The sequence below is a fragment of the Myxine glutinosa genome, chromosome 1, assembly GCF_964187855.1.
Source record: "Myxine glutinosa chromosome 1, kmMyxGlut1.1, whole genome shotgun sequence".
NCBI lineage: Eukaryota > Metazoa > Chordata > Myxini > Myxiniformes > Myxinidae > Myxine > Myxine glutinosa.
In genome coordinates this window covers 126,904,750-126,926,764 of record NC_136261.1, presented here as the reverse complement: position 1 = coordinate 126,926,764, position 22,015 = coordinate 126,904,750, and the positions used below count along the sequence as shown (strand labels likewise).

At 50.7% G+C, this 22,015-nt stretch overlaps 1 protein-coding gene across 6 annotated transcripts in view; it reads left to right on the top strand.

Annotated features, from left to right (window-relative positions):
* Positions 1-22,015, top strand: part of FCHO2 (FCH and mu domain containing endocytic adaptor 2) — a 146,341-nt gene that overhangs the window by 70,769 nt on the left and 53,557 nt on the right. For all 6 annotated transcript variants that reach the window (XM_078776953.1, XM_078776943.1, XM_078776970.1 and 3 more), the window contains 3 exons: positions 6,539-6,716; positions 9,948-9,972; positions 18,750-18,801. In XM_078776953.1, coding sequence (XP_078633079.1) covers positions 6,539-6,716; positions 9,948-9,972; positions 18,750-18,801 — 255 coding nt within the window. The remainder of the gene's footprint in view (positions 1-6,538; positions 6,717-9,947; positions 9,973-18,749; positions 18,802-22,015) is intronic.

Sequence of the window (22,015 nt, the reverse complement as noted above, 5' to 3'; positions counted from 1 at the left end):
GGCCTCTAAAGGTGGGTTTTTTTTTTTTTTATACATTTAAAACATTAGCAGATCCAAAGTTTATCAACTGTGATAGAAACCAAGTTGTTGGAGAAGAGTAAAGAATTTGTCTGTTGTGATCATGGATTCCATGACTTCGTTTATAACTGGAAATATGCGTACTGGCCTGCAGTTTAGTTGATCTGCTTTTGGACTCGTAACTTTTTCTCATATCGTGTTATGTGTAGTTTTAGCCCCATCTCTCATTATTGAAGAATCACTTGTAGAAATTATAGTATCTGGAGCTGGATCCAGATCTTCACCAAAATGGAATCGATTGTTATTTTGTCCTTGTCACACACCCAACCTGTCCACCACGTTTTGTCCGAATCTGTCTATAACTTTTTGAGATATTCTGCTCGCAGACAGACAAACAAACTAGAAATCGGTCAGAGACCGAGGACTTGCCGGAATGTACTTTTTTATTGACCTTGAGTTTGACCTTTCAAGGTCACTCAAGGTCAAAGGTCATGGTGCCAAATGAAATGTCGTATGTGACTTCCTATATGTCAGTAACAGTAAGTGTATGCATATCTCTTGTACTTTTAGAGTTTTAGTGGTTTGAAATATACTTTAAATAAAAACTCGACCCCCTGATTTCACGTTTTGGGTGACCTTGAGCTTGACCTTGGGCCTAGAGAGTTAAAAATTGGCCACAGTCTATTCCAGGGCAAGGCAAATATCTGTGTAAAGTATGGCGATGCTATGTGCAACGATGTAGACGTAGTACTGTGCACAAACAGACAGACAGACAAACTGAGACAGACAGACAAACTGACAGACAAACTGAGACAGACAGACAAACAGACAGACAGCCAAACTGAGACAGACAGACAAACTGAGACAGACAGACAAACTGAGACAGACAAAGACAGACAGACAGACAGACAGACACAGACAAACAGACAGAGACAGACCAACCAACCAACATACTTGCCTGAATCTTTTCCGGTAAGTAACAAGACGTCGTGCAGAACACGGTACTTGTGAAATCCCTAAAACGAATTTGACCATAAAAATAATTGGTGGTTGGATTCAATGACCAAATATGCAAATCCGCTTCAAGTTTCAAGTCGATCAGATACAAATTGACAATTTTAGAAATTAGGCCTATGTTGACCTTTTGCCCGACGTTGACCTCAAAAATAATTGGTGTTTGAATTTGGTGAACTGATGTGCAAATCCTCTTCAAATTTCAAGTCTATCGGATGAAAAATGAGGATTTCAGAAATCTGACCAAAGTTGTTAGTCTTTGACCTATGTTGTCCTTTTGACCTCAAAATCAATAGGCTTCTTGTTTATGACCAACTCTACCGTTTGGTGAAGTTTCGTGAAGGTCGGCTTAAAATTGTGACCTTTAGGTGATTGACATACAAACATACAAACAAACAGACAGACAGAATAAAACACGCAACCAACCAAAATACTTGAAAAAATCTTCGATTTTCACAAGCAACAAACGGGTGAATACATGACTTCCATACACCTTTGGTGGCAGAGGTAATTTGGCAGATTTGAGAACAGAGGCACTGCTGCTCTCTGCACCCATTGATGAGGTGGAGTGGTGGCTGGTCAAAACTTTCTCTTGCGTCTTGTATGGAAAAGGTCTGTCTGGTAGGCATTGGGTACATAGACGTAAGGTGGAAGCTGAAAGTTTTGGTACGTGAGCCTGGAGTCAGTGTTCATGTATTCTGCCTTCATGTATGTTTTTTGGCTTCCTTGAGATTGTACATGATTGCAGTCCATGTCAAATGGTTTGATGTTGGTTCTCGTCGTGTTTGCCTGCCTTGAAAAGAAATAAAGCAAGCTGCTTTATAGCAACACTCTCACCACAAGAAACTGTGTACCCTGGTTGAGAGGATGGATTTGATAGCTGCATATAAGATGGAATAATTGCGTATGTTTGCATGCGTGTGTGTATGCTCTTCACATCTAAACACCTTTTCTGAATAGATGCGGTTGTGGTGCTGGGCACACACGTTAAACAAAGGTAGGCCACAATGCTTTGGGTTAAGTCGAGCTCTTTATTGGTTGCTCACTCGTCAGCACTGCCGTGCCCGGGGCTGCGAGCCCGCGTGTATATCCGGAGGCCACGCCTCACCTGGGGCGCGGCCGACACCCACTGGTGCGCGGAATTATGTCACTGCGCCAGCGAGCCATCGTGTCCGCCAAACACGCCCCCCCCCCCAGAATTCCCGCGCACCTGAAGGGTCAGTTTGCGGGGCAACCAGATGACCCGGCTGAAGCGCCCTCTGGCGTCTGGGATGCCGGGATGCCTCTGGCGGCATCTGGGATGGGTGCAGAGCAGGGGGGTGGCGTGACGGCGGGGTTGGGCGGTGCCGGGGGGCGGCCCCGACGCGGGGGCAGAGCCGCTGGTGGGGGTGGTCCAAGTCGAGGTGGGCCGGCTTGAGGCGGTCCACGGAGACGCGGTCAGGAGTACCGCCGATGTCCAGGGTGAAATGCTTCGCCCCGGTCTCCAGCACGCGGAAGGGCCCGTCGTACGGGGGCCGCAGCGGTGTCCGGTGGGCGTCGTGGCGGACGAACACGTACTCCGCCGTGCGAAGCTCTGGGGCGACGTGCGTTGGCGGGCAACCGTGGTGCGCCATCGGCACCAGGGCGAACCTCCGGGCGGTCTCCTGCAGCGGTTGCCCGAAGACCAACTCCGCCGCGGATGCGCGCAGGTCGTCCTTGGGCACCGTCCTGAGGCCCAGCAGGACCCAGGGGAGCCTGTCGACCCAGCCGCCGTCGCGGAGGCTGGCCCGGAGCGCGGCCTTCATGGCGCGATGGAAGCGCTCATACAGGCCATTGGCCTGGGGGTGGTAGGCGGTGGTGCGGTGCAGCTGGACGCCGAGCCCCCGCGCAACTGCCCCCCAGGGCTCCGAGGTGAACTGGGGGCCGCGGTCGGACGAGATGTCCGAGGGGGCGCCGAACCTGGCAACCCAAGTGGCGATGAACGCCTGCGCGACGTCCGCCGCCGTCGTTGCTGCCAAAGGCACGGCCTCCTGCCACCGGGTGGTGCGGTCCACCATGGTGAGGACGTGGGTGAAACCCCGCGAGGGGAGCAGAGGTCTCACCAAGTCCACGTGAACGTGGTCGAACCGACGTTCGGGCACCGTAAACGGGGCCAGCGGGGCCTGGGTGTGGCGGTGAACCTTCGCGCGCTGGCACGCGAGGCACGTCCTGGCCCAATCGCGGACGGCCTTCCGGAGGCCATGCCAGACGAACTGGTCGGCGACCAGCTTCTGGGAGGCCTTCGTGCCCGGGTGGGACAGGCCGTGGATGGCGTCAAAAACCCGGCGCTGCCAGCCAGCGGGCACGATGGGGCGAGGCCGGCCGAGGGAGACGTCGCACAAGAGGGCCGCGCCCGCGCCATCGAACGGTACCTCGGTGACGCGGAGGCCCGTGACGGCAGTCCGAAAAGCCTGGACGGTGGGGTCGGCGGACTGGGCCGCCGCCATCCGGGCATAGTCGATCCCGAGGTGGACCGCGTGGGCGACGGACCGGGAAAGGCAATCCGCCACTGGGTTGTCCTTCCCCGCGACGTGCCGGATGTCTGTCGTGTGCTCGGACACGGCCGAGAGGTGACGCTGCTGCCGGGCCGACCACGGCTCGGCGACCTTGGCCATCGCGAAGACCAGGGGCTTGTGGTCGACGAAGGCCGCGAACGGGCGGCCCTCGAGCAGATGGCGGAAGTGCCGGACCGCCAGGTGGAGCCCGAGCAGCTCGCGGTCGAAGGTACTGTACCGCCGTTCGTGCGGGCGGAGCGGGCGGCTAAAAAACGCCAGCGGCTGCCAAGCTCCCTTCACCCATTGCTCGTGCACCGCGCTCACCGCGTAGTCCGATGCGTCGGTGGTGAGGGCGATCGGTGCATCGGGCGCCAGGTGCGCGAGCACGGTGGCGTTAGCCAAGGCGAGCTTCGCGCCTGCGAACGCCGCGTCCATCGGCTCGGTCCAGGCAACGTCGCCTTTGCCCGGCTTCCCCCAGAGGGCCTCGTGCAGGGGGCGCAGGAGCTGGGCGATGCGGGGCAGGAAACGGTGATAAAAGTTCACCATGCCCAGGAACTCCTGGAGCCCCTTGATCGTGCGGGGGTGCAGAAAAAAAACCCTGACCGCCTCCACCTTGGCCGGTAAGGGGATGGCCCCGTGCCTGGTGACGCGGTGCCCCAAAAAGTCGATTTCGGTGACGCCGAACCGGCACTTGGCGGGGTTGATGATCAGGCCATGCCGGCCCAGGCGTTCGAAGAGCGTGCGGAGATGGTGGAGGTGCTCCTCACGGGGCGCGCTTGCGACGAGGATGTCGTCCAGGTAGACGTACACGAAGTCCAAGTCGCGCAAGACGCTGTCCATAAGCCGCTGGAACGCCTGGGCCGCATTCTTCAACCCGAAGGGCATCCGCAGAAACTCGAAGAGGCCGAATGGTGTGATGACGGCCGTCTTCGGTATGTCCTCCGGCCTGACGGGGACCTGGTGGTATCCGCGGATGAGGTCCACCTTGGAGAAGAGGGACATTTTCGCCAACCGGGCGGAAAAGTCCTGGATGTGAGGGACCGGGTAGCGGTCGGGGGTGGTAGCATCGTTGAGGCGGCGTTCGTCTCCGCACGGCCGCCACCCGCCGCCGGGCTTGGGCACAATGTGCAGCGGCGATGCCCATGCGCTGTTGGAGCGCCGGACGATGCCTAGTCGCTCCAGCGTGGCGAACTCCTCCTGCGCTACGGCGAGCTTCGCCGGGTCGAGGCGGCGTGCCTGGGCGTAGACCGGTGGCCCGACGGTGGGGATGTGATGCTCCACCCTGTGCTTGACGGCCACCGCCGAGAAAGTGGGCCGCGTGAGGGCCGGGAAACTGGCGAGGAGGTGGGTGTACTCGTCCGCTGCCGGAAGCGTGCAGACCAACCTCGCCGGGACTGAACCGCTCAGCAAGCCGCTTGGCGAGCCGCCCAGGGAGCTGCTCAACGAACTGCTCAGCGCGCAAGCAAGCGAGCTGAAGGTTTCGGCTTGGACAAGGCGTCTGTGCCTCACGTCCACCAACAGCCCATGCGCACAGAGGAAGTCCGCTCCGAGTAGGCCCATGGGGACACTAGCGGTAACGAACGACCACTGAAAGCGCTGCCCCCCGAACCGCAGCGAGAGACGACGCTTCCCGAACGTGCGGATGGGCGTGCCGTTGGCGGCAAGCAAAGCGGGGCCCCGGCCCTCAGCTTGCTTGTCGGGCAGGGAGGACGCTCACCTGCGCTCCCGTGTCGCACAGGAAGCGACGACCCGAGCAGGTGTCTGTTATGAACAGAAGGCTGCCAGTATGGCCGACGCTCATGGCAGGAAGCAAGCGCCGGCCTGGCCGTTTCCCGACCTGCCAAAAGTACAAGGCGGGCGGCAGGACCTGGCCTTTTGGCCGAACCTGGTATGGAAGTGGCACCAGGTCTGGCCCGGTGGTGGTTGCCGCGCCGGTTGTGACGGTGGTGGGCGGGGCGTGGTGGCGGCCACGCGTGGATCCGCCAAACCTGCGCCGTGTTCGGGAGGATCCGAATGCCATGCCACGTGGCGATCCGAACCACTCGCGCCATGCGCGGCGCCGGGATCCACGACGGCCGTGCTATATGCCGGCCGTGCGTCGTGGGCTGCAAAAAACTTGTCCGCCCTCCTGGCCAGGGCGCGCGGTTCTGTAATGGTCAAACCGGCCAGCGCGGGCCGTACCTGTACAGGTAGCTGGCGGAGGAAGAGAGCACGGAAAAGGAAATCCGCGTGGCCGTCGCCGAGCAGGGACAGCATGTAATCCATGCGGGCGGACGGTCGTGTGTCGCCGAGGACGGGAAGGTCCAAAAGACGGTCAGCGCGGTCGGCCTCTGTGAGGCCAAACGTGTCGAGGAGAAGTCGCTTGAGCGCCGTGTACTTGCTCTCGTCCGGCGGGTGCCGGAGGAAGGACACGACTCGGGCGGCCGTGCCGGATCCAAGGGCTGCGACCACGTAAAAGTACCTCGTGTCGTCTGCCGTGACGCCCCGGAGCTGGAATTGGGCCTCCGCCTGTAGAAACCAGGTGTCGGCCTGTACTTCCCAGAACTCCGGGAGCTTGATCGCTACAGCGTTGATGGCCATGGCGCGTTCGGGGAACAGCAACGGTTGAACCAGTGGGGGTCACCAGTGTGGTGCTGGGCACACACGTTAAACAAAGGTAGGCCACAACGCTTTGGGTTAAGTCGAGCTCTTTATTGGTTGCTCACTCGTCAGCACTGCCGTGCTCGGGGCTGCGAGCCCGCGTGTATATCCGGAGGCCACGCCTCACCTGGGGCGTGGCCGACACCCACTGGTGCGCAGAATTATGTCACTGTGCCAGCGAGCCATCATGTCCGCCACACGGTGTTATTTGTTTATTTATTTTTTGGTACACAGCAGTAGTGGCTCAGTGACAGGTGTACTTGGATTGTGTGCATGTATGTATGCATTTATTTTGTTATTTATGCCTATGTATTTAGTCGTGCCACCGTACTTTTCCTTGATAATCGTGCACAGTCTCGCGAGAACAATTTCTTCTCATCCACTGACTCTGATTCGGACGATGATAAAAAGAGGTTTCAAATCCAGATCAAGCCGGTCCAGCCACAAGACACAAACCACAACTCACTCGCTGCCATCGAACAACTCAAGGCCTCAGTTGGAAGCATCGTTATATCATCACCTACAGCGGCGGTATGTACACCACACATGCCACACACACTTATTGACTTTCTCACTTGGTGTTGATTCATTATTTGTATTAAATTGGCTTTTGGTATTTGTCAAAGAATCATCCCAAAATTATTTAATTCTTCACCATGTGCCTTCAAGTAAATCTGTAGTAAAAGGTTGCCTGCCATACCTTTTGTGTATTTCTTCAATCTGATTATAGACCAGGAACAGGATGGCCGTGATGATTTAATTTTGAAGTACTCTTACAATAGTCTGAGAGTAACAATGTAACAAACATGTAACAAAAAAGAGTAACAAACAGTCACAGAATGAACAAGGCGATGATGTCAAAAGCAATGTTCAATTTTTTTATGCCTCCTCCCCCGAAGGTGGCCGAAGGCATTATGTTTTCGGGTTGTCCGTCCGTACGGTCTAAACCTCGTTTTTTTTCAGCACCCACATATCCAATTGAGGCGGAACGATCGGGGTAGGAGTGACACCCATGCAGAATGTTTTTTAAAATAATTGTGACGTCATCGGTCACGTGGTATGGCAGCCATCTTGGACTAAACTCAAATAATAAAAAAATTATTTCTCAGAAACCACTGAATGGGAAAAATTGAAACTTGGCACATCGTCAAGTACTCCCAATGGGGAACAAAAGCACGACGACGATATCGGTGAAGTGGTATACCAGCTAAAATGTTTTAATCGAATTTCTTATCCAAAACATCTGAAATTGTAAGCACATGAATTATGACCCATTTGTATTGAAATATTTAATTTATGACATCATAGGTCCACATGGTATGGCAGCCATATTGGATTTAACCTAAAAATATTTTAAAGACATCTTCTCCCAAACCACCAAATTGATTGACTCGAAACTTTGTGTGTCATTGGCGAGGAATGGCGATTAAAAGTTGATCACGAAAACATCATTGGTCACATGGTGTGGCAGCCATATTGGGTTGAAGGAAAATATTAAATAATTGTATCTGAAACCGCTTATGCTATCGATGCCAAATTTTAAATGTCATCTAACACCACTGTTGCATACAGTTTGAAAATGTTGATGTCGTAGGTTATGTGGTTTAGCAGCCATATTGGATAGAAAAACGAACCTTATCCAATCGACACGAAACTTCACAACCGTGATCCCCTACCCATACATATGCAGAGTGTACATTTTTTTAAGGTCATATGTCACATGGTGTGGCAGCCATATCATTAGCTTGAAAGCCCGATTATTTTTTAAAATCCCTTCTTTGGAACCGCTTCACCGATCAATGTGAAACCTGTCCTGTCTGGTGAAAACAGCTGTAGGGATTTAAATCAAACTTGTTTATTTTTATGACAGTGAACCAGGACATATATCTGTTGTCATAGGGAGGTACTTTGCGGAGACATAATGGCGACACAGTTGCATTGCTCTAGTTTGCCTCATGAAAACATTAATTAAAATCGGGATATCCTTGATCACATTGTTTAGCTGGAGGTGAGAAAATTACTGATTGTGGCAATTCTCACTGCCAATACGTGCATTTTAATTTGGGATGTGGGCAGTGCCCTAACTTTTTTTAATTGGTAAAGTTGCCCTGGCATCAATTTTGAAAGGTTGTCATGGCCAATTCAAGCTGAAGTCAGAGAGCTCAAAGCAACCCACTCTTGATATCCTCCTGTCAAGATGCCAATTCACCAAATTGGCTATCCTCCTACCAGGTTATATGCAATTAAAAATGAAATGTATTTGGCAAAAAAGTGTAAATTGAAAAGTATGATCAACTCATATAGTTGGTCGTTTCATTGCAAATCCCCACGCTTCACACCAAAAATAAAAGTTTAAAGATGTCATAATGTTCCACCAGGAATGACCAAATATCAAACTTTGAGTTAAACTTTTTCCGTTTTGACCTCAGTGATCCTAAGTCACCAACCTCTGGGGTTGCATTTTTTGGTATTTGACATTTTGACCCCAGGGCCAAAATGATGCTGCTCCTGCACCTTCGTGCCATGAGGTGATCACGAATACCAAGTTTGGTGAATTTCTGCCCAACCGTTGAGGAAGAGATAGCATGACACAGGACAAACAAACAGACAAACAGACAGACAGCAGACAGACGGAGCTGATTACAATATCACCCCATGTTTTTTTTTTCAAAAAACATGGAGATAGCTATAATCAAATTAATTGGCTCCGTCTGTCCATCTCTCATGCTATCTCCTCCAAAACGATTGTGCAGAAATGCACCAAAGTTGGTAATTATGATAACCATATGGCTAGTTGTGCAAGAGCAATATTCCCCGCTCCACCTGGCATGGGGTCAAAGGGTCAGATACAAAAAATGCAATTACGGGCGCGTTTTTAACATTTTTAATGAAACTTTGTGTATGCAGTCAATATTAGGGGACGCATGAAATAGATAACGACGTTTTCCTTTTGACCCATAATTTATGCCCCAGGGGCTGAGGACTTCATGGCCCGTGACTTATGATCACAGGTGAAAACGGGGAAGAAAATTTGACTCAAAATTTGATATTGGGTCATTCTCGGAGAACGTTTTGCCATCTTTCACCTTTGCTTTCAGAGGGAAATGTGGGGATTTGCAATGGCTTGCCATAAACTTCACTCTAGTCATATACGTACTTGTAATGCTGTACATAGAATAATAAATCCTTGCAATCTTCCCCTTTGTGGTTGTCGTTTGATCTTGCATTCTCCCTCGCATTTCCTCCTCGTGCACATAGTAACGCCCCTCCCTCCCTTCCGTTTTCCTGTATTGCAGCGTCGTAGTCCGGTGAGTGGTTGTCCTGCATCTTTAATTCATTATTTGACAAATAGATGTACTTGCATTTTGCCACCTTGATTTATTTTTGAAATATTTTGTTTGGGAATGATTATTTTTCTCATCTCTCAATTGAGGCTTTGCATGAAAGGCTTGCATTCGTTTCTTTCATTTTTGAAGTTATGCTATTTTTAATTCTTTTTTTGTTTTTCCTTTTTCAATATCCAATCAAAGTTGAGTGGTGAAGCATGCTGCGTGCAAATTTTTCATTTTCATTCCTGCTTCGATAGTGTGTGCTCTCCCCGCTAGTACAGTTATTGTGGAATTACATCTGCACGCATGGTGACAAATTATCTGCACTGCAATTATGCATGCATCATGGTTTAGCCATTGATTGAAACTGCAAGTTCATAATTTATGTAATCCATATGCATTCGTTGGTTTTATTTATTGATTTATTTTACAGGGAGTGCTGAAGAGAAATCCTTCGAGTAAGTATTTCCTGTTATTGACTTGTTCGGACATCTGCTAATACTCCCTCAATCTTTTTCTTCATCATTTTTTTAGCCGCGTCGCAGACGCTGGTCATAGAGTGCCCTCTGCTGTTGTTCTTGTTCTTCTTGTTCTTGTTGTTCTTGCAGAGAAGACAAAACCTCAAAGCTCCACCCATTCTGGGAACCATAGCTCCACCCATTGTGGGAGAGGCTTCATATAAACAAATATCCACCATTTTATTAACTCGCATAGCTTTGAGGCCTGTTTTGTAGGCCCGTGGTGTCTTGCTCTCTCACACAGTTTTCTTTCAAATCAAATTCGATATATCATTTCATTTTTCACAGTCGCTAACATAGTTTTAGACTCGGTTGAAAAAAAACGGGAAGAAAATCCGATGAAAGTTGCCCTTTATAGAACGAAATGAATTCTCAAAGGCCTGTAACTTTAAGTCCATTGAGATTTTTTTTTTTAAATCGCGGCATGGTCAGTCATACACCGCCCGAAATAACAGACGGGAAAATGCCGAGATATATTGTTTTTTTTTTAAATCGCGGCATGGTCAGTCATACACCGCCTGAAATAACAGACGGGAAAATGCCGAGATGTATTAAAAATTCGTCGCCACACGGGAAATTGCCGAGATATATTTTCACTTTGCACAAAAATAACATCAAGTAATTGAATCAATAGGAATGTCCTGTGCCTATAACATCGACGTTATAGGCACAGCTGCATCTAGCCATTGTGTAACATCGACGCGGCTTTTGTTTTAATTAAAACTTTTTGTACTTGTTTTCTTAGTATTGGCTCTGCCTCATGGTTATTTTGCCATGTCGTCATCTAAAATCCATGCAACTCATTCTTGTCCCAGTACTGCCACTCCTTGCTATACGAACTAGATGGGTTCCACGAAAGTAGTGAAAAATATTTTCCCATAGACCTACTGTAGTGTTATAAATCGAAGATGCGTTCCTGAGGGGCTGAAGATTTGTGAAATTGAAGATGCGTTCCCAAGGTGTTTGGACACCTTGCGTAACCAAACCTAACTAAATAGGAAAGACATCACAACTCGGTAAATCAATGCAGAACATAACTAAATGTATAACTAAATTAATCCCCACCAAATATACATCGAAATAAATAAAAATAAATGAGTTCAGTATTGTTCTCATGAATAACAGTAGAAGAGGTGTGTGTGCACGTGCGCGTGCGCGTGCAGCTGAATTAATAAAGTGATTAGACCTCTTACCCCAAGTGCTTGATGACATAGTTCGTTTTCAAACCTGATGGTAGGGTTTGGGAAAGTTTTACGTTAATTACTCACAATGAAGGTTACTTGATACCACTCAGTTATGACGCCCGACATGCAGTATGAAGTGCAGATTTAAAACGAGCAGGAACAACGATGTACGGATTAAAAATAAACAAGACCGAAAGTCTAACAGCAGCGTAGCCGGGCTTGTTTAATACTTATATTTTAGTTGAAGAGGATAGTGTGACCTGGGTGTGAATACCAGTTAGCAAATAATGCAAGTATTAAATTTTTGTGAAGTACTTTAAGTCTCTACTCTGTTTATCACCATGAAAGTGAAGAGATTGCATTGAGACACTGGTTTATTCTATATGTTCTGAGTCAACAATGAACCAACCATACACCACCTCAATCCAGTAACTCTGCAGTCACAACAAATGGATTGCAGTGTTATGATTATATTTACTATACTATTATAATTAATGTTATTATTATTATGAAGACTAGACGACTGTATTAAGAAACCTGGCTTATTTGTCTGAAGTGGCCTGAAGGTGAGGCCTGAAGCCTAAGGTTGATACGTATTGTGTCATTGAAGACCCGTAATGCCTATGCTTTCGATATTTGATGGTCATTTTAACAATATGTTTGTTTGTGTTTCACACTGAATGAAAAACGTAAAGCTAGAGCATGGCGATTGTGATATATGACAGGTTCGACGATACGTTTGGCCTGAACGGCATAGAAATCAAAATGGCAGTGTGTGGAGTCGGCCATCTTATGCCGTAATGACATCAGACGTAATCACATCACATCACCCCTGTCATGTGACCCAATCCTCAGCTCTGTTTTGTGTACATACATGTTTTTGAGGGACATACATACATACATGCAGACAGACAAACACTGTTCTAGATGGCTTTTCCCTTTGGGCTATGCCATAAACACCTGTTTAATAGCACCACCCGATTTAATAGATGGTCATTTGCAATACAGAAGTACTACATTATATGAATACCCTTTGCTTTACAATGATATTGTAGCGGCTACCGCTGGGTTTTCACAATCGCCTTGCACCTATCAAGGACGCGGAGCGATCACCATGCCGGGCTCGTCCAGGACGCCCGGGCAGGCCCACGCTCAACTTGCCAGGCCGCAGCCAGGACGCTGGGCCACGCCCCCTCTCGCCTTTCCTGGGCAAACGCTCCGGGATAATATGTATATATATTGCTGCCCGATAAACGGGCTTTTCAGAGTGCCTGAGTGTTTGGTTTGATTAAAGCAACTCGGATGAATTCCAGCTTTTTGTCGCGTCCATTCTTCCGATCGACGTGGGAGCCCCAGCTCCTTCATTGGTGACCTACCGACATGGACACGGCAGTCGCCCTTAAACTGCCTACCTTCTGGGAGGCTCACGCGGCGGTTTGGTTCGCACAGGCGGATTCCCTGTTCGCCCTGCGAGGCATCACGGCCGACGACACCCGCTTCCACCATGTGGTAGCAGCGCTCGGTTCGGCCACCGCGGCCCGCGCCCTGAGCCTCCTCGAGAGCCCTCCAGCCGCTGACAAATACGGCGCGATTAATAAGCTTCTCCTCGACGCTTTCGCCCTCCCATCGGCGGAACGCGCACGGCGCCTGCTCGACCTGCCCGAGCTCGGCGACACGCGCCCTTCCGAGCGAATGGACTACATGCTTTCACTGCTCGGCGAGCACTCTCCGGCATTCCTGTTCCGGGAGCTGTTCCTCCGTCAGCTGCCTAACCCGGTACGCCTCGCCCTGGCAAGCACGACGATCACAGATCCCCGGGCCCTTGCCAGAGAAGCCGACAAGATCTCCGCCGCAGGACAGCGCATCGCAGCGGCGACATGGGACCCACCGCCGTCCGACGCAACACCCATGGCGCCCGAGCACCCGGCACGGTCGACGACCGAACTGCCGACGCAATTGGCGGCCGCTACACCGAGCCGACCACCTCCAGCACGACGACCGGGGCCTCCACCTGACCAAGCGTGGTGTTACTATCATGCCAGGTTCGGACAGAAGGCCCGGACATGCCGACCCCCGTGAACCTTCGGCAGGCCGGGAAACGGCCGGGCCGGCGTTCATTACCAGCCATGAGCGCCGGCCACACGGGCAACTTACTGTTCATCACGGATAAAGCGTCCGCACTGCGCTTCCTGTGCGACACCGGCGCCCAACTGAGCGTCATACCCGCCTCTGACCAGGACAGGCAATCCGCGGTTTGCGGCCCCTCCTTGGTTGCGGCCAACGGATCGACCATCCGCACCTTCGGCCCGCGCAACGTCACCCTCTGCTTCGGCGGCCAACGCTTTGCTTGGACGTTTGTAACCGCAAACGTGCCCATGGCTCTGCTAGGCGCCGACTTCCTCTGCGCACACGGACTGCTGGTGGACGTCCAACGGCGTCGTTTAATCAACGCCGAAACCTTCAGCTCCCTGGTATGCACATTGAGCAGCTCCGCGCCGACCGAGCTGGCATGCGCCGTCCCGGCGGCGAACGAGTTTGCTCGCCTGCTCACGGAGTTCCCGGACCTCACGCGGCCGACGTTTTCGGCCGTCGCAGTACGGCATGGGATCGAGCACCACATACCAACCACGGGCCCGCCGGTCTACGCCAGGGCCCGCCGCCTCGACCCAGCCAAGCTCGCCGTGGCGAAGGCCGAATTCGACGCGTTGGAGCACCTCGGCATCGTGCGGCGCTCCGATAGCACGTGGGCCTCGCCACTGCACATCGTGCCAAAGCCGGGGGGTGGATGGCGCCCGTGTGGCGACTACCGCCGTCTCAATGACGCTACCACCCCCGACAGGTACCCGATCCCGCATATCCAAGACTTCTCCGCCCGTCTGGCGGACGGGTCATTTTTTCGAAAATTGATCTCATACGGGGATATCACCAGGTACCTGTCAGGGCGGCCGACGTCCCTAAAACGGCAATCATCACGCCGTTCGGCCTATTCGAATTCTTGCGGATGCCGTTTGGTCTCAAGAACGCGGCTCAGGCGTTCCAGCGCTTGATGGGCGGCGTGCTGCGTGACCTGCCGTTCCTTTTCGTTTACCTGGACGACATCCTCGTCGCCAGCACGTCCCGGGCCGAGCACCTCCTCCACCTCCGAACACTGTTCGGGCGCCTCAGCGAGCACGGCCTCATCGTCAACCCGGCCAAATGCCACCGGCACGACGGCCGTTGATTTTTTGGGCCACCACATCACCTAGAACGGGGCCGTGCCGCTGCCAACCAAGGTCGAGGCCATCACCACGTTCCCGCGTCCCCGCACCATAAAGGCCCTGCAGGAATTCCTGGGAATGGTGAATTTTTATCACCGCTTCGTGCCCCGCGCTGCTCAACTCATGCGGCCCCTCTACGAAGCCCTCCGGGGCAAGCCGGCCAAGCACGACATTGCCTGGTCCGCAGCAATGGATGCGGCTTTCCAAAGCTCAAAGCGGGCCCTCGCCGATGCAACACTGCTCGCTCACCCGGTGCTCAACGCTCCCATCGCCCTCACCATGGATGCCTCCGACTACGCGGTGGGCGCCGTACATGAGCAATGGGTGAACGGGGTTTGGCAGCCACTCGCTTTTTTCAGCCGGCAGCTCCGGCCGAACGAGCTCAAATACAGCACGTTTGACCGGCAGCTCCTCGGTCTACACCTGGACGTCCGCCATTTCCGCCACCTCCTGGAGGGCCGACCTTTCGTCGACCACAAGCCGTTGGTTTACGCCATGGCCAAGGTCACGGAGCGATTCGTCTGGCACGGCCTGCGTCGGGACGTCCGCGATTGGACCAGCACCTGCACGGCCTGCCAACGGGCCAAGGTCCACCGACACACCCAGGCCCCGCTGGCACCTTTCACCGTGCCCGAACGACGTTTCGACCACGTCAACGTGGATCTGGTGGGCCCCCTCCCCCCGTCACGGGGGTTCACACACCTGCTCACCATGGTGGACAGGACCACCAGGTGGCCGGAGACCGTTCCCCTCGTCTCCACCACCACCGCCGACGTGGCGCAGGCTTTCATCGCCACCTGGGTCGCCCGCTTCGGCGCACCGGCGGACATCTCGTCAGACCGCGGACCACAGTTCACCTCCGAGCTGTGGGGCGCGGTCGCCCGCAACCTGGGGGTCAAGCTCCACCGTACTACGGCCTACCACCCCCAAGCAAACGGGTTGTGCGAGCGATTCCACCGCTCCATGAAGGCCGCGCTCATGGCCGGCCTTCAAGACGGCGGTTGGGCCGACCGGCTGCCGTGGGTCCTTTTGGGCCTCCGCACGGCCCCCAAGGAGGACCTCCAGGCATCCACCGCCGAGCTTGTCTATGGCCAGGCGCTACGCGTCACGGGCGAATTCGTGCCCGACGCTACCAGTCCCTGGTCCGCAGCTCACCAGCGCTCGGACCTCCAGGAGGCCGCCCGACGGTTTGCCCCCGTGCCAACATCCCACCACGGTGACCCCCAGTCCTACGTCCCCCCAGCACTTCGCACAGCGGAGTATGTTTTTGTGCGTCACGACGCACATCGGGGGCCACTCCGGCCGCCGTACGACGGGCCCTTCCGGGTGCTGCGACGGGACGACAAGTCGTTCATCATCGACATCGGCGGCAGGTCGGACCGGATTGCGGTGGACCGCCTCAAGCCGGCGCACGTGGACGTCGACCATCCACCACGGGTGGCCCTTCCGCCGCGGCGAGGCCGCCCCCCGTCCACGGTGCCCCCCACTCGACCGCCCACCACCACACCGGACCCCCTCTCACGACCCGCCAGGGGTCGCTTCGGCCGGGTCATCAGGACCCCCCTCAAATTGACCCTGCCGGTGCAAGTCGATTCTGGGGGGGACGTGTGTAGCGGCTACCGCTGGGTTTTCACAATCGCCTTGCACCTATCAAGGACGCGGAGCGATCACCATGCCGGGCTCGTCCAGGACGCCCGGGCAGGCTCGCCCTCAACTTGCCAGGACGCTGGGCCACGCCCCCTCTCGCCTTTCCTGGGCAAACGCTCCGGGATAATATGTATATATATTGCTGCCCGATAAACGGGCTTTTCAGAGTGCCTGAGTGTTTGGTTTGATTAAAGCAACTCGGATGAATTCCAGCTTTTTGTCGCGTCCATTCTTCCGATCGACGTGGGAGCCCCAGCTCCTTCAATATAATCTCCTTCCATCCTCACCATCACAGCACATACGCTGCCCCATTAGATGCGGCGGCAGAAAAAAAAAGTGTCAGCGAAAATACATGGCACATTGTGAAAAGTGTTCATCTATCTATAATTCCAGTAATCTCTGTGTGTATGTATGTATGTATGTATGTATGTCTGTGACCGCTGTTTCTCGACAACCACGGGTCCGATATACTTTAAACTTGCCAGGTATATTGCTGGGGACCCGAGGATGTGCCTTTTCAAGGTTTCATATTAATCGGACAAGTAGTTACCGAGCTATGTCCAAAAAACGATTCAACCAATCAGAGAGCAGCGAGCTATCACGTGTGCCGAACGTGCCGAACAGACTCTGCCTCGGACGGCACATTTGAGAGCGTATTCATTTATTTCACGTTGGCAAACTATGTTGGCGTTAAACTATGTTTTCAAACTAATTAAAACTAATTTGCGATTCATCGTAACTGCGATATGCGACCTTCCGGACAGTTAAATGAGGACGTCACTTCCGGACTTACGGATAGTCATAGTGATGACGTGAACGTGGCGAGCAGACGCTGTAAGGTACGATCGATTGTAGTACACGTTTATAATAACTCTGCCGATACAGGCCCGATTAACTGCAGCGCCATCCGAGCTGCGGCGTCGGGACGATACATTCATTGTACGGTCACATCACGCACTTACGGGCACGCCCATGGGCCCATGGGCACGCCCATGCATGCATGGGCGAAGACATTTTTTTTTTTTTTTTTGGCAAGGAACGGGCACCCATGTACGGGCACGTCCTAGTCTATCTATAATTCCAGTAATCTCTGTGTGTGTATGTCTGTGTGTTTGTCTGTGACCGCTGTTTCTCGACAACCACGGGTCCGATATACTTTAAACTTGCCAGGTATATTGCTGGGGACCCGAGGATGTGCCTTTTCAAGGTTTCATATTAATCGGACAAGTAGTTACCGAGCTATGGCGATTTCTTTACCAAACTCCGCAAGCCGTTCGCTTTGGACCAAACCATTTCATGTAAATAGAGGGGGGGGTTCTGTGGTCGTTGCGAATGGACCAAACCATTCATGTAAATAGAGGGGGGGGGGGGTTCTGTGGTCGTTACTGCCACGTGGTTTCAATTTTTTTTTTTTGTTGTTGTTGTTTGCACGCATGTTTTTTTGCACCCACGTACGGGCACGCCCTAGGATGTTTACACACACAAACCCCTACACAATTTTTTTTTTTTTTTTTTTTTTTGGCAAGGAACGGGCACCCACGTACGGGCACGTCCTAGTCTATCTATAATTCCAGTAATCTCTGTGTGTGTGTGTGTGTGTGTGTGTGTGTGTATGTCTATGTGTCTGTGTGTTTGTCTGTGACCGCTGTTTCTCGACAACCACGGGTCCGATATACTTTAAACTTGCCAGGTATATTGCTGGGGACCTGAGGATGTGCCTTTTCAAGGTTTCATATTAATCGGAGAAGTAGTTACCGAGCTATGTCCAAAAAACGATTCAACCAATCAGAGAGCAGCGAGCTATCACGTGTGCCGAACGTGGCGAACAGACTCTGCCTCGGACGGCACATTTGAGAGCGTATTCATTTATTTCACGTTGGCAAACTATGTTTGCGTTAAACTATGTTTTAAAACTAATTAAAACTAATTTGCGATTCATCGTAACTGCGATATGCGACCTTCCGGACAGTCAAATGAGGACGTCACTTCCGGACTTACGGATAGTCATAGTGACGACGTACTGATGCTGAACGTGGCGAGCAGACGCTGTAAGGTACGATCGATTGTAGTACACGTTTATAATAACTCTGCCGATACAGGCCCGATTAACTGCAGCGCCATCCGAGCTGCGGCGTCGGGACGATACATTCATTGTACGGTCACATCACGCACTTACGGGCACGCCCATGCATGCATGGGCGAAGACATTTTTTTTTTTTTTTTTGGCAAGGAACGGGCACCCACGTACGGGCACGTCCTAGTTACTTTATAAATCGCGTATCAGCGAAAACGCGTTAACCGGGAGTGCATATAGCAAGGAGTGTCTGTATATTGAGATGATGTGCCATCACAAAGTCATGGTCAAAGCCAACAAAAACTCATTCAGACATTGGCTTGCCAAAAACTGCATATAAACCAAATCATGTTTGAAACTTGTACCACTTAGAAATTTTTTCAACTATTCGGATTCTTTCTCTTCTGTCAACTCATTCCTGATATTACTGCACATTTTTTATGTCGTTCATACCTAACCATGTTTGATAAATGCAGAGTAACTTCAGTATTATTAATTGCTACTTTCCAGCATCTATTTGCAGGTCTAACTATGTTGCCATTTATCGATTTTCAGATGATGAGCTTTCACGGCCAAGGCGTGCGACGACACCAGTGGATACGCACAAGTATGTTGTAACATTTCAATGAAGGAAGGATCCTAACTTGATGTTTGGTTTTTGCATGTACACATGCGTACACACACACACACACACACACACACACACACACACACACACACACACACACACACACACACACACACACACACACACACACACACACACACACACGGTATTTGCATACTAGCAGATGTACTCATTGATTAGATATCGTGGCATTTGTTAAGATGGGAGGGACATGCAATAACAGTAACAATCCCAAAATTGTTGTGCTTGAAGCACCACCTACCACAATGCTGTGACATCATCCAGCAGAGTGATCGCTTTGAGAACAGTCTACTTTTGATTGGGCAGAGTGGAATAAAATCTGGAAGTAAATTTAGATGGTTTAAGCAGAATTGCTAGACATTGTTTTATTTATGCTAACAAAGTTTGTGTAAATTTGCATGAACCTTTTATGGAGGAAATAGGAAACTGGACTGACATGCACCATCCTATAACTTTTTACATATATATATATATGTGTATATATATATCTATATGTATGTGTATATATATATATATGTATGTGTATATATATATATATGTATGTATGTGTATATATATATATATGTGTATATATATATATATATGTATGTATGTGTATATATATATATATGTATGTATGTGTATATATATATATATGTATGTATGTGTATATATATATATATGTATGTATGTGTATATATATATATATGTATGTATGTGTATATATATATATATATGTATATATATGTATATATATATATATATATATGGCAGTGTGATATATGACACAGGGGGAGGGGGAGGGAGGAGGGGGAGGGAGGAGGGGGAGGGAGGAGGGTGAGGGAGGAGGGGGAGGGAGGAGGGGAAAATTGAGGGGGGAGGGGGAAAAGGGAGGGGAAGGGGTAGGGGGGAGGGAAGGGGAGGGCCAGTCAACAATGACGTTGCAGTTCTCATGGTCGGAGAGCAGCACAACAATCGCGACATCGTCCTGCATCTTCGCAAGAGCACGAAGCGGATTTTGGAGACTCACCGATCCTGTGACCCACACCCTCCAGTACCGGCGTTGCCGGGCGGGGGAAGGGAGACCCGTACATTCCCAACCCGTACATTCGCCCTCTCGACTCAGGCTCGTATTCGAAATCGAAAGGGGAAAGGAGAAATCCTTCGTATTCGAATTCGTAAACACGAAATATGAATTACAATTTAATTCATATCGCACAAAATCGACACAAAACACGATCGCATAAAGGTGAAAAAACGCAATGGCTTTTCGCCCTGAATCACGTGCAAACGTGTGACGGGATGGAACATCACGTGATCGCTCTGAGCGAATCAGCGAGCTGCTCGCACTGGCTGAGATTAGCGGGTACTTCGCTGAAATGCGCTGAGGTAAATATGAATAAAAAATATGGATCTCGTCAAATATGGTCTGGGCCATGTTCATCCCAGGCTCAATGGCCATGTCTATGCCAAATATCAAGCACGTGAGCCTCTCCGTTTCGGAGTCTATCGGTAACATTACATACACACACACACACACACACACACACACACACACACACACACACACACACACACACACACACACACACACACTGTGTTATATATATATATATATTTATATATATATATATATATATATATATATTAGCATGTATATTAATATGCATTGGTGGAAAATATTTTTGCATCACTTATTTTCTTCTGGATGCCATGGTCAACTGCATTTTTAAAAAATATTCGTATACAGAAGTACATGGAGAAGAGGAAGAAGTTTCTTGGGTTTGTTGATCTGGAGAAAGCATTCGATCGGGTTCCATGCAAAGTAGTGACATGACATGGGCATTGAGGAAGTTAGGAGTGGAGGAATGGTTGATCAGAGTAGTGATGGCAATGTACAAAAGAGCACGCACAGCTGTAAGGACGAAGGACGGGAACATTGGTGAATTTGAGATGAATGTAGGAGTGCATCATGGGTCAGTACTCAGTCCACTACTATTCGTAGCTGTGATGGAGGTGCTGGCTCGGAATGTAAAGGAGAGTTTACCGTGGGAGTTGTTGTATGCAGATGATCTGCAGTTGATTGTGGAAAGTATGATGGACTGAAGGAGAAGATGAACAATTCGAAGGAATGTATGGAGACAAAAGGTCTGAAGGTGAATATCGGAAAAACGAAGGTGATGGCAAGTGGTAAAGCATGTGGTGAGGTGGAAAGAACTGGGAAGTGGCCGTGTGCTCTGTGCAGGAAGGGTGTCAGAGTGAACTCCATTCAATGTACAATGTGCACTGAGTGGGTTCATCAAAAATGTCGTGGTCTGAGAGGGCCATTAACCAGTGTGGCAGCTACATTCAAGTGTAAGGTGTGCACAGCGGGAGCTGCAGATGGAGGACATGTTGAGTTGGATCTTGGAGACGGCGTGAAGCTTGAAGGTGTGAAAACATTTTGCTACCTCGGAGACATGCTGAATGGAGAAGGTGGATCAGACTCGGCAACGGTTGCTGGAGTGAGATGTGCATGGAAGAAGTTTCAGGAACTGAGTGGCGTGCTGACGAGGAGGGGAGTGTCGTTGAAGCTGAAGGGAAAGGTGTATGCTGCATGTGTAAGAAGTGTTATGATTTATGGGAGCGAGACATGGGTTATGACTGTAGAGCTGCAACAGAGGCTAGAAAGGGTGGAAATGTGAATGGTTCGGTGGATGTGCGGAGTATCGTTGAGAGAGAGGAAGACAAATGATGAATTGCGAAAGATGATGGGAATAGAGCCTGTGATGGATGCTGTGAAGAGAAACAGGTTGAGATGGTTTGGTCATGTGTTGAGGAAGGATGAAAGTGACTGGTTGAGAAGAGTGATGGAAATGAATGTATAAGGAAGTAGAGGATGGGGAAGACCAAGAAAGACTTGGCTAAAGGTGGTGGAAGAAGAAATGCGGGCAAGGGGGTTAACAAGGGGAGATGCATAAAATGGGGCAAAATGGAGTAGATTGTCATGGGGACTGCAAGGCTAACCCCTGCTCTAGCATGGCGTACTTTAAGTACTTTACAGTGAGCCATGTTTCAATTTTATTTCCATGGAGCAGTTTCAGAGAAAAAGAGGTGCAATGTTTTTCAGCTTTTCCAAGATGGTGCCTGTACATGTGACCTATGGCGTCATAATAATCATTAAAATATTCTACAGGAGGAGGCCCTCCTATGG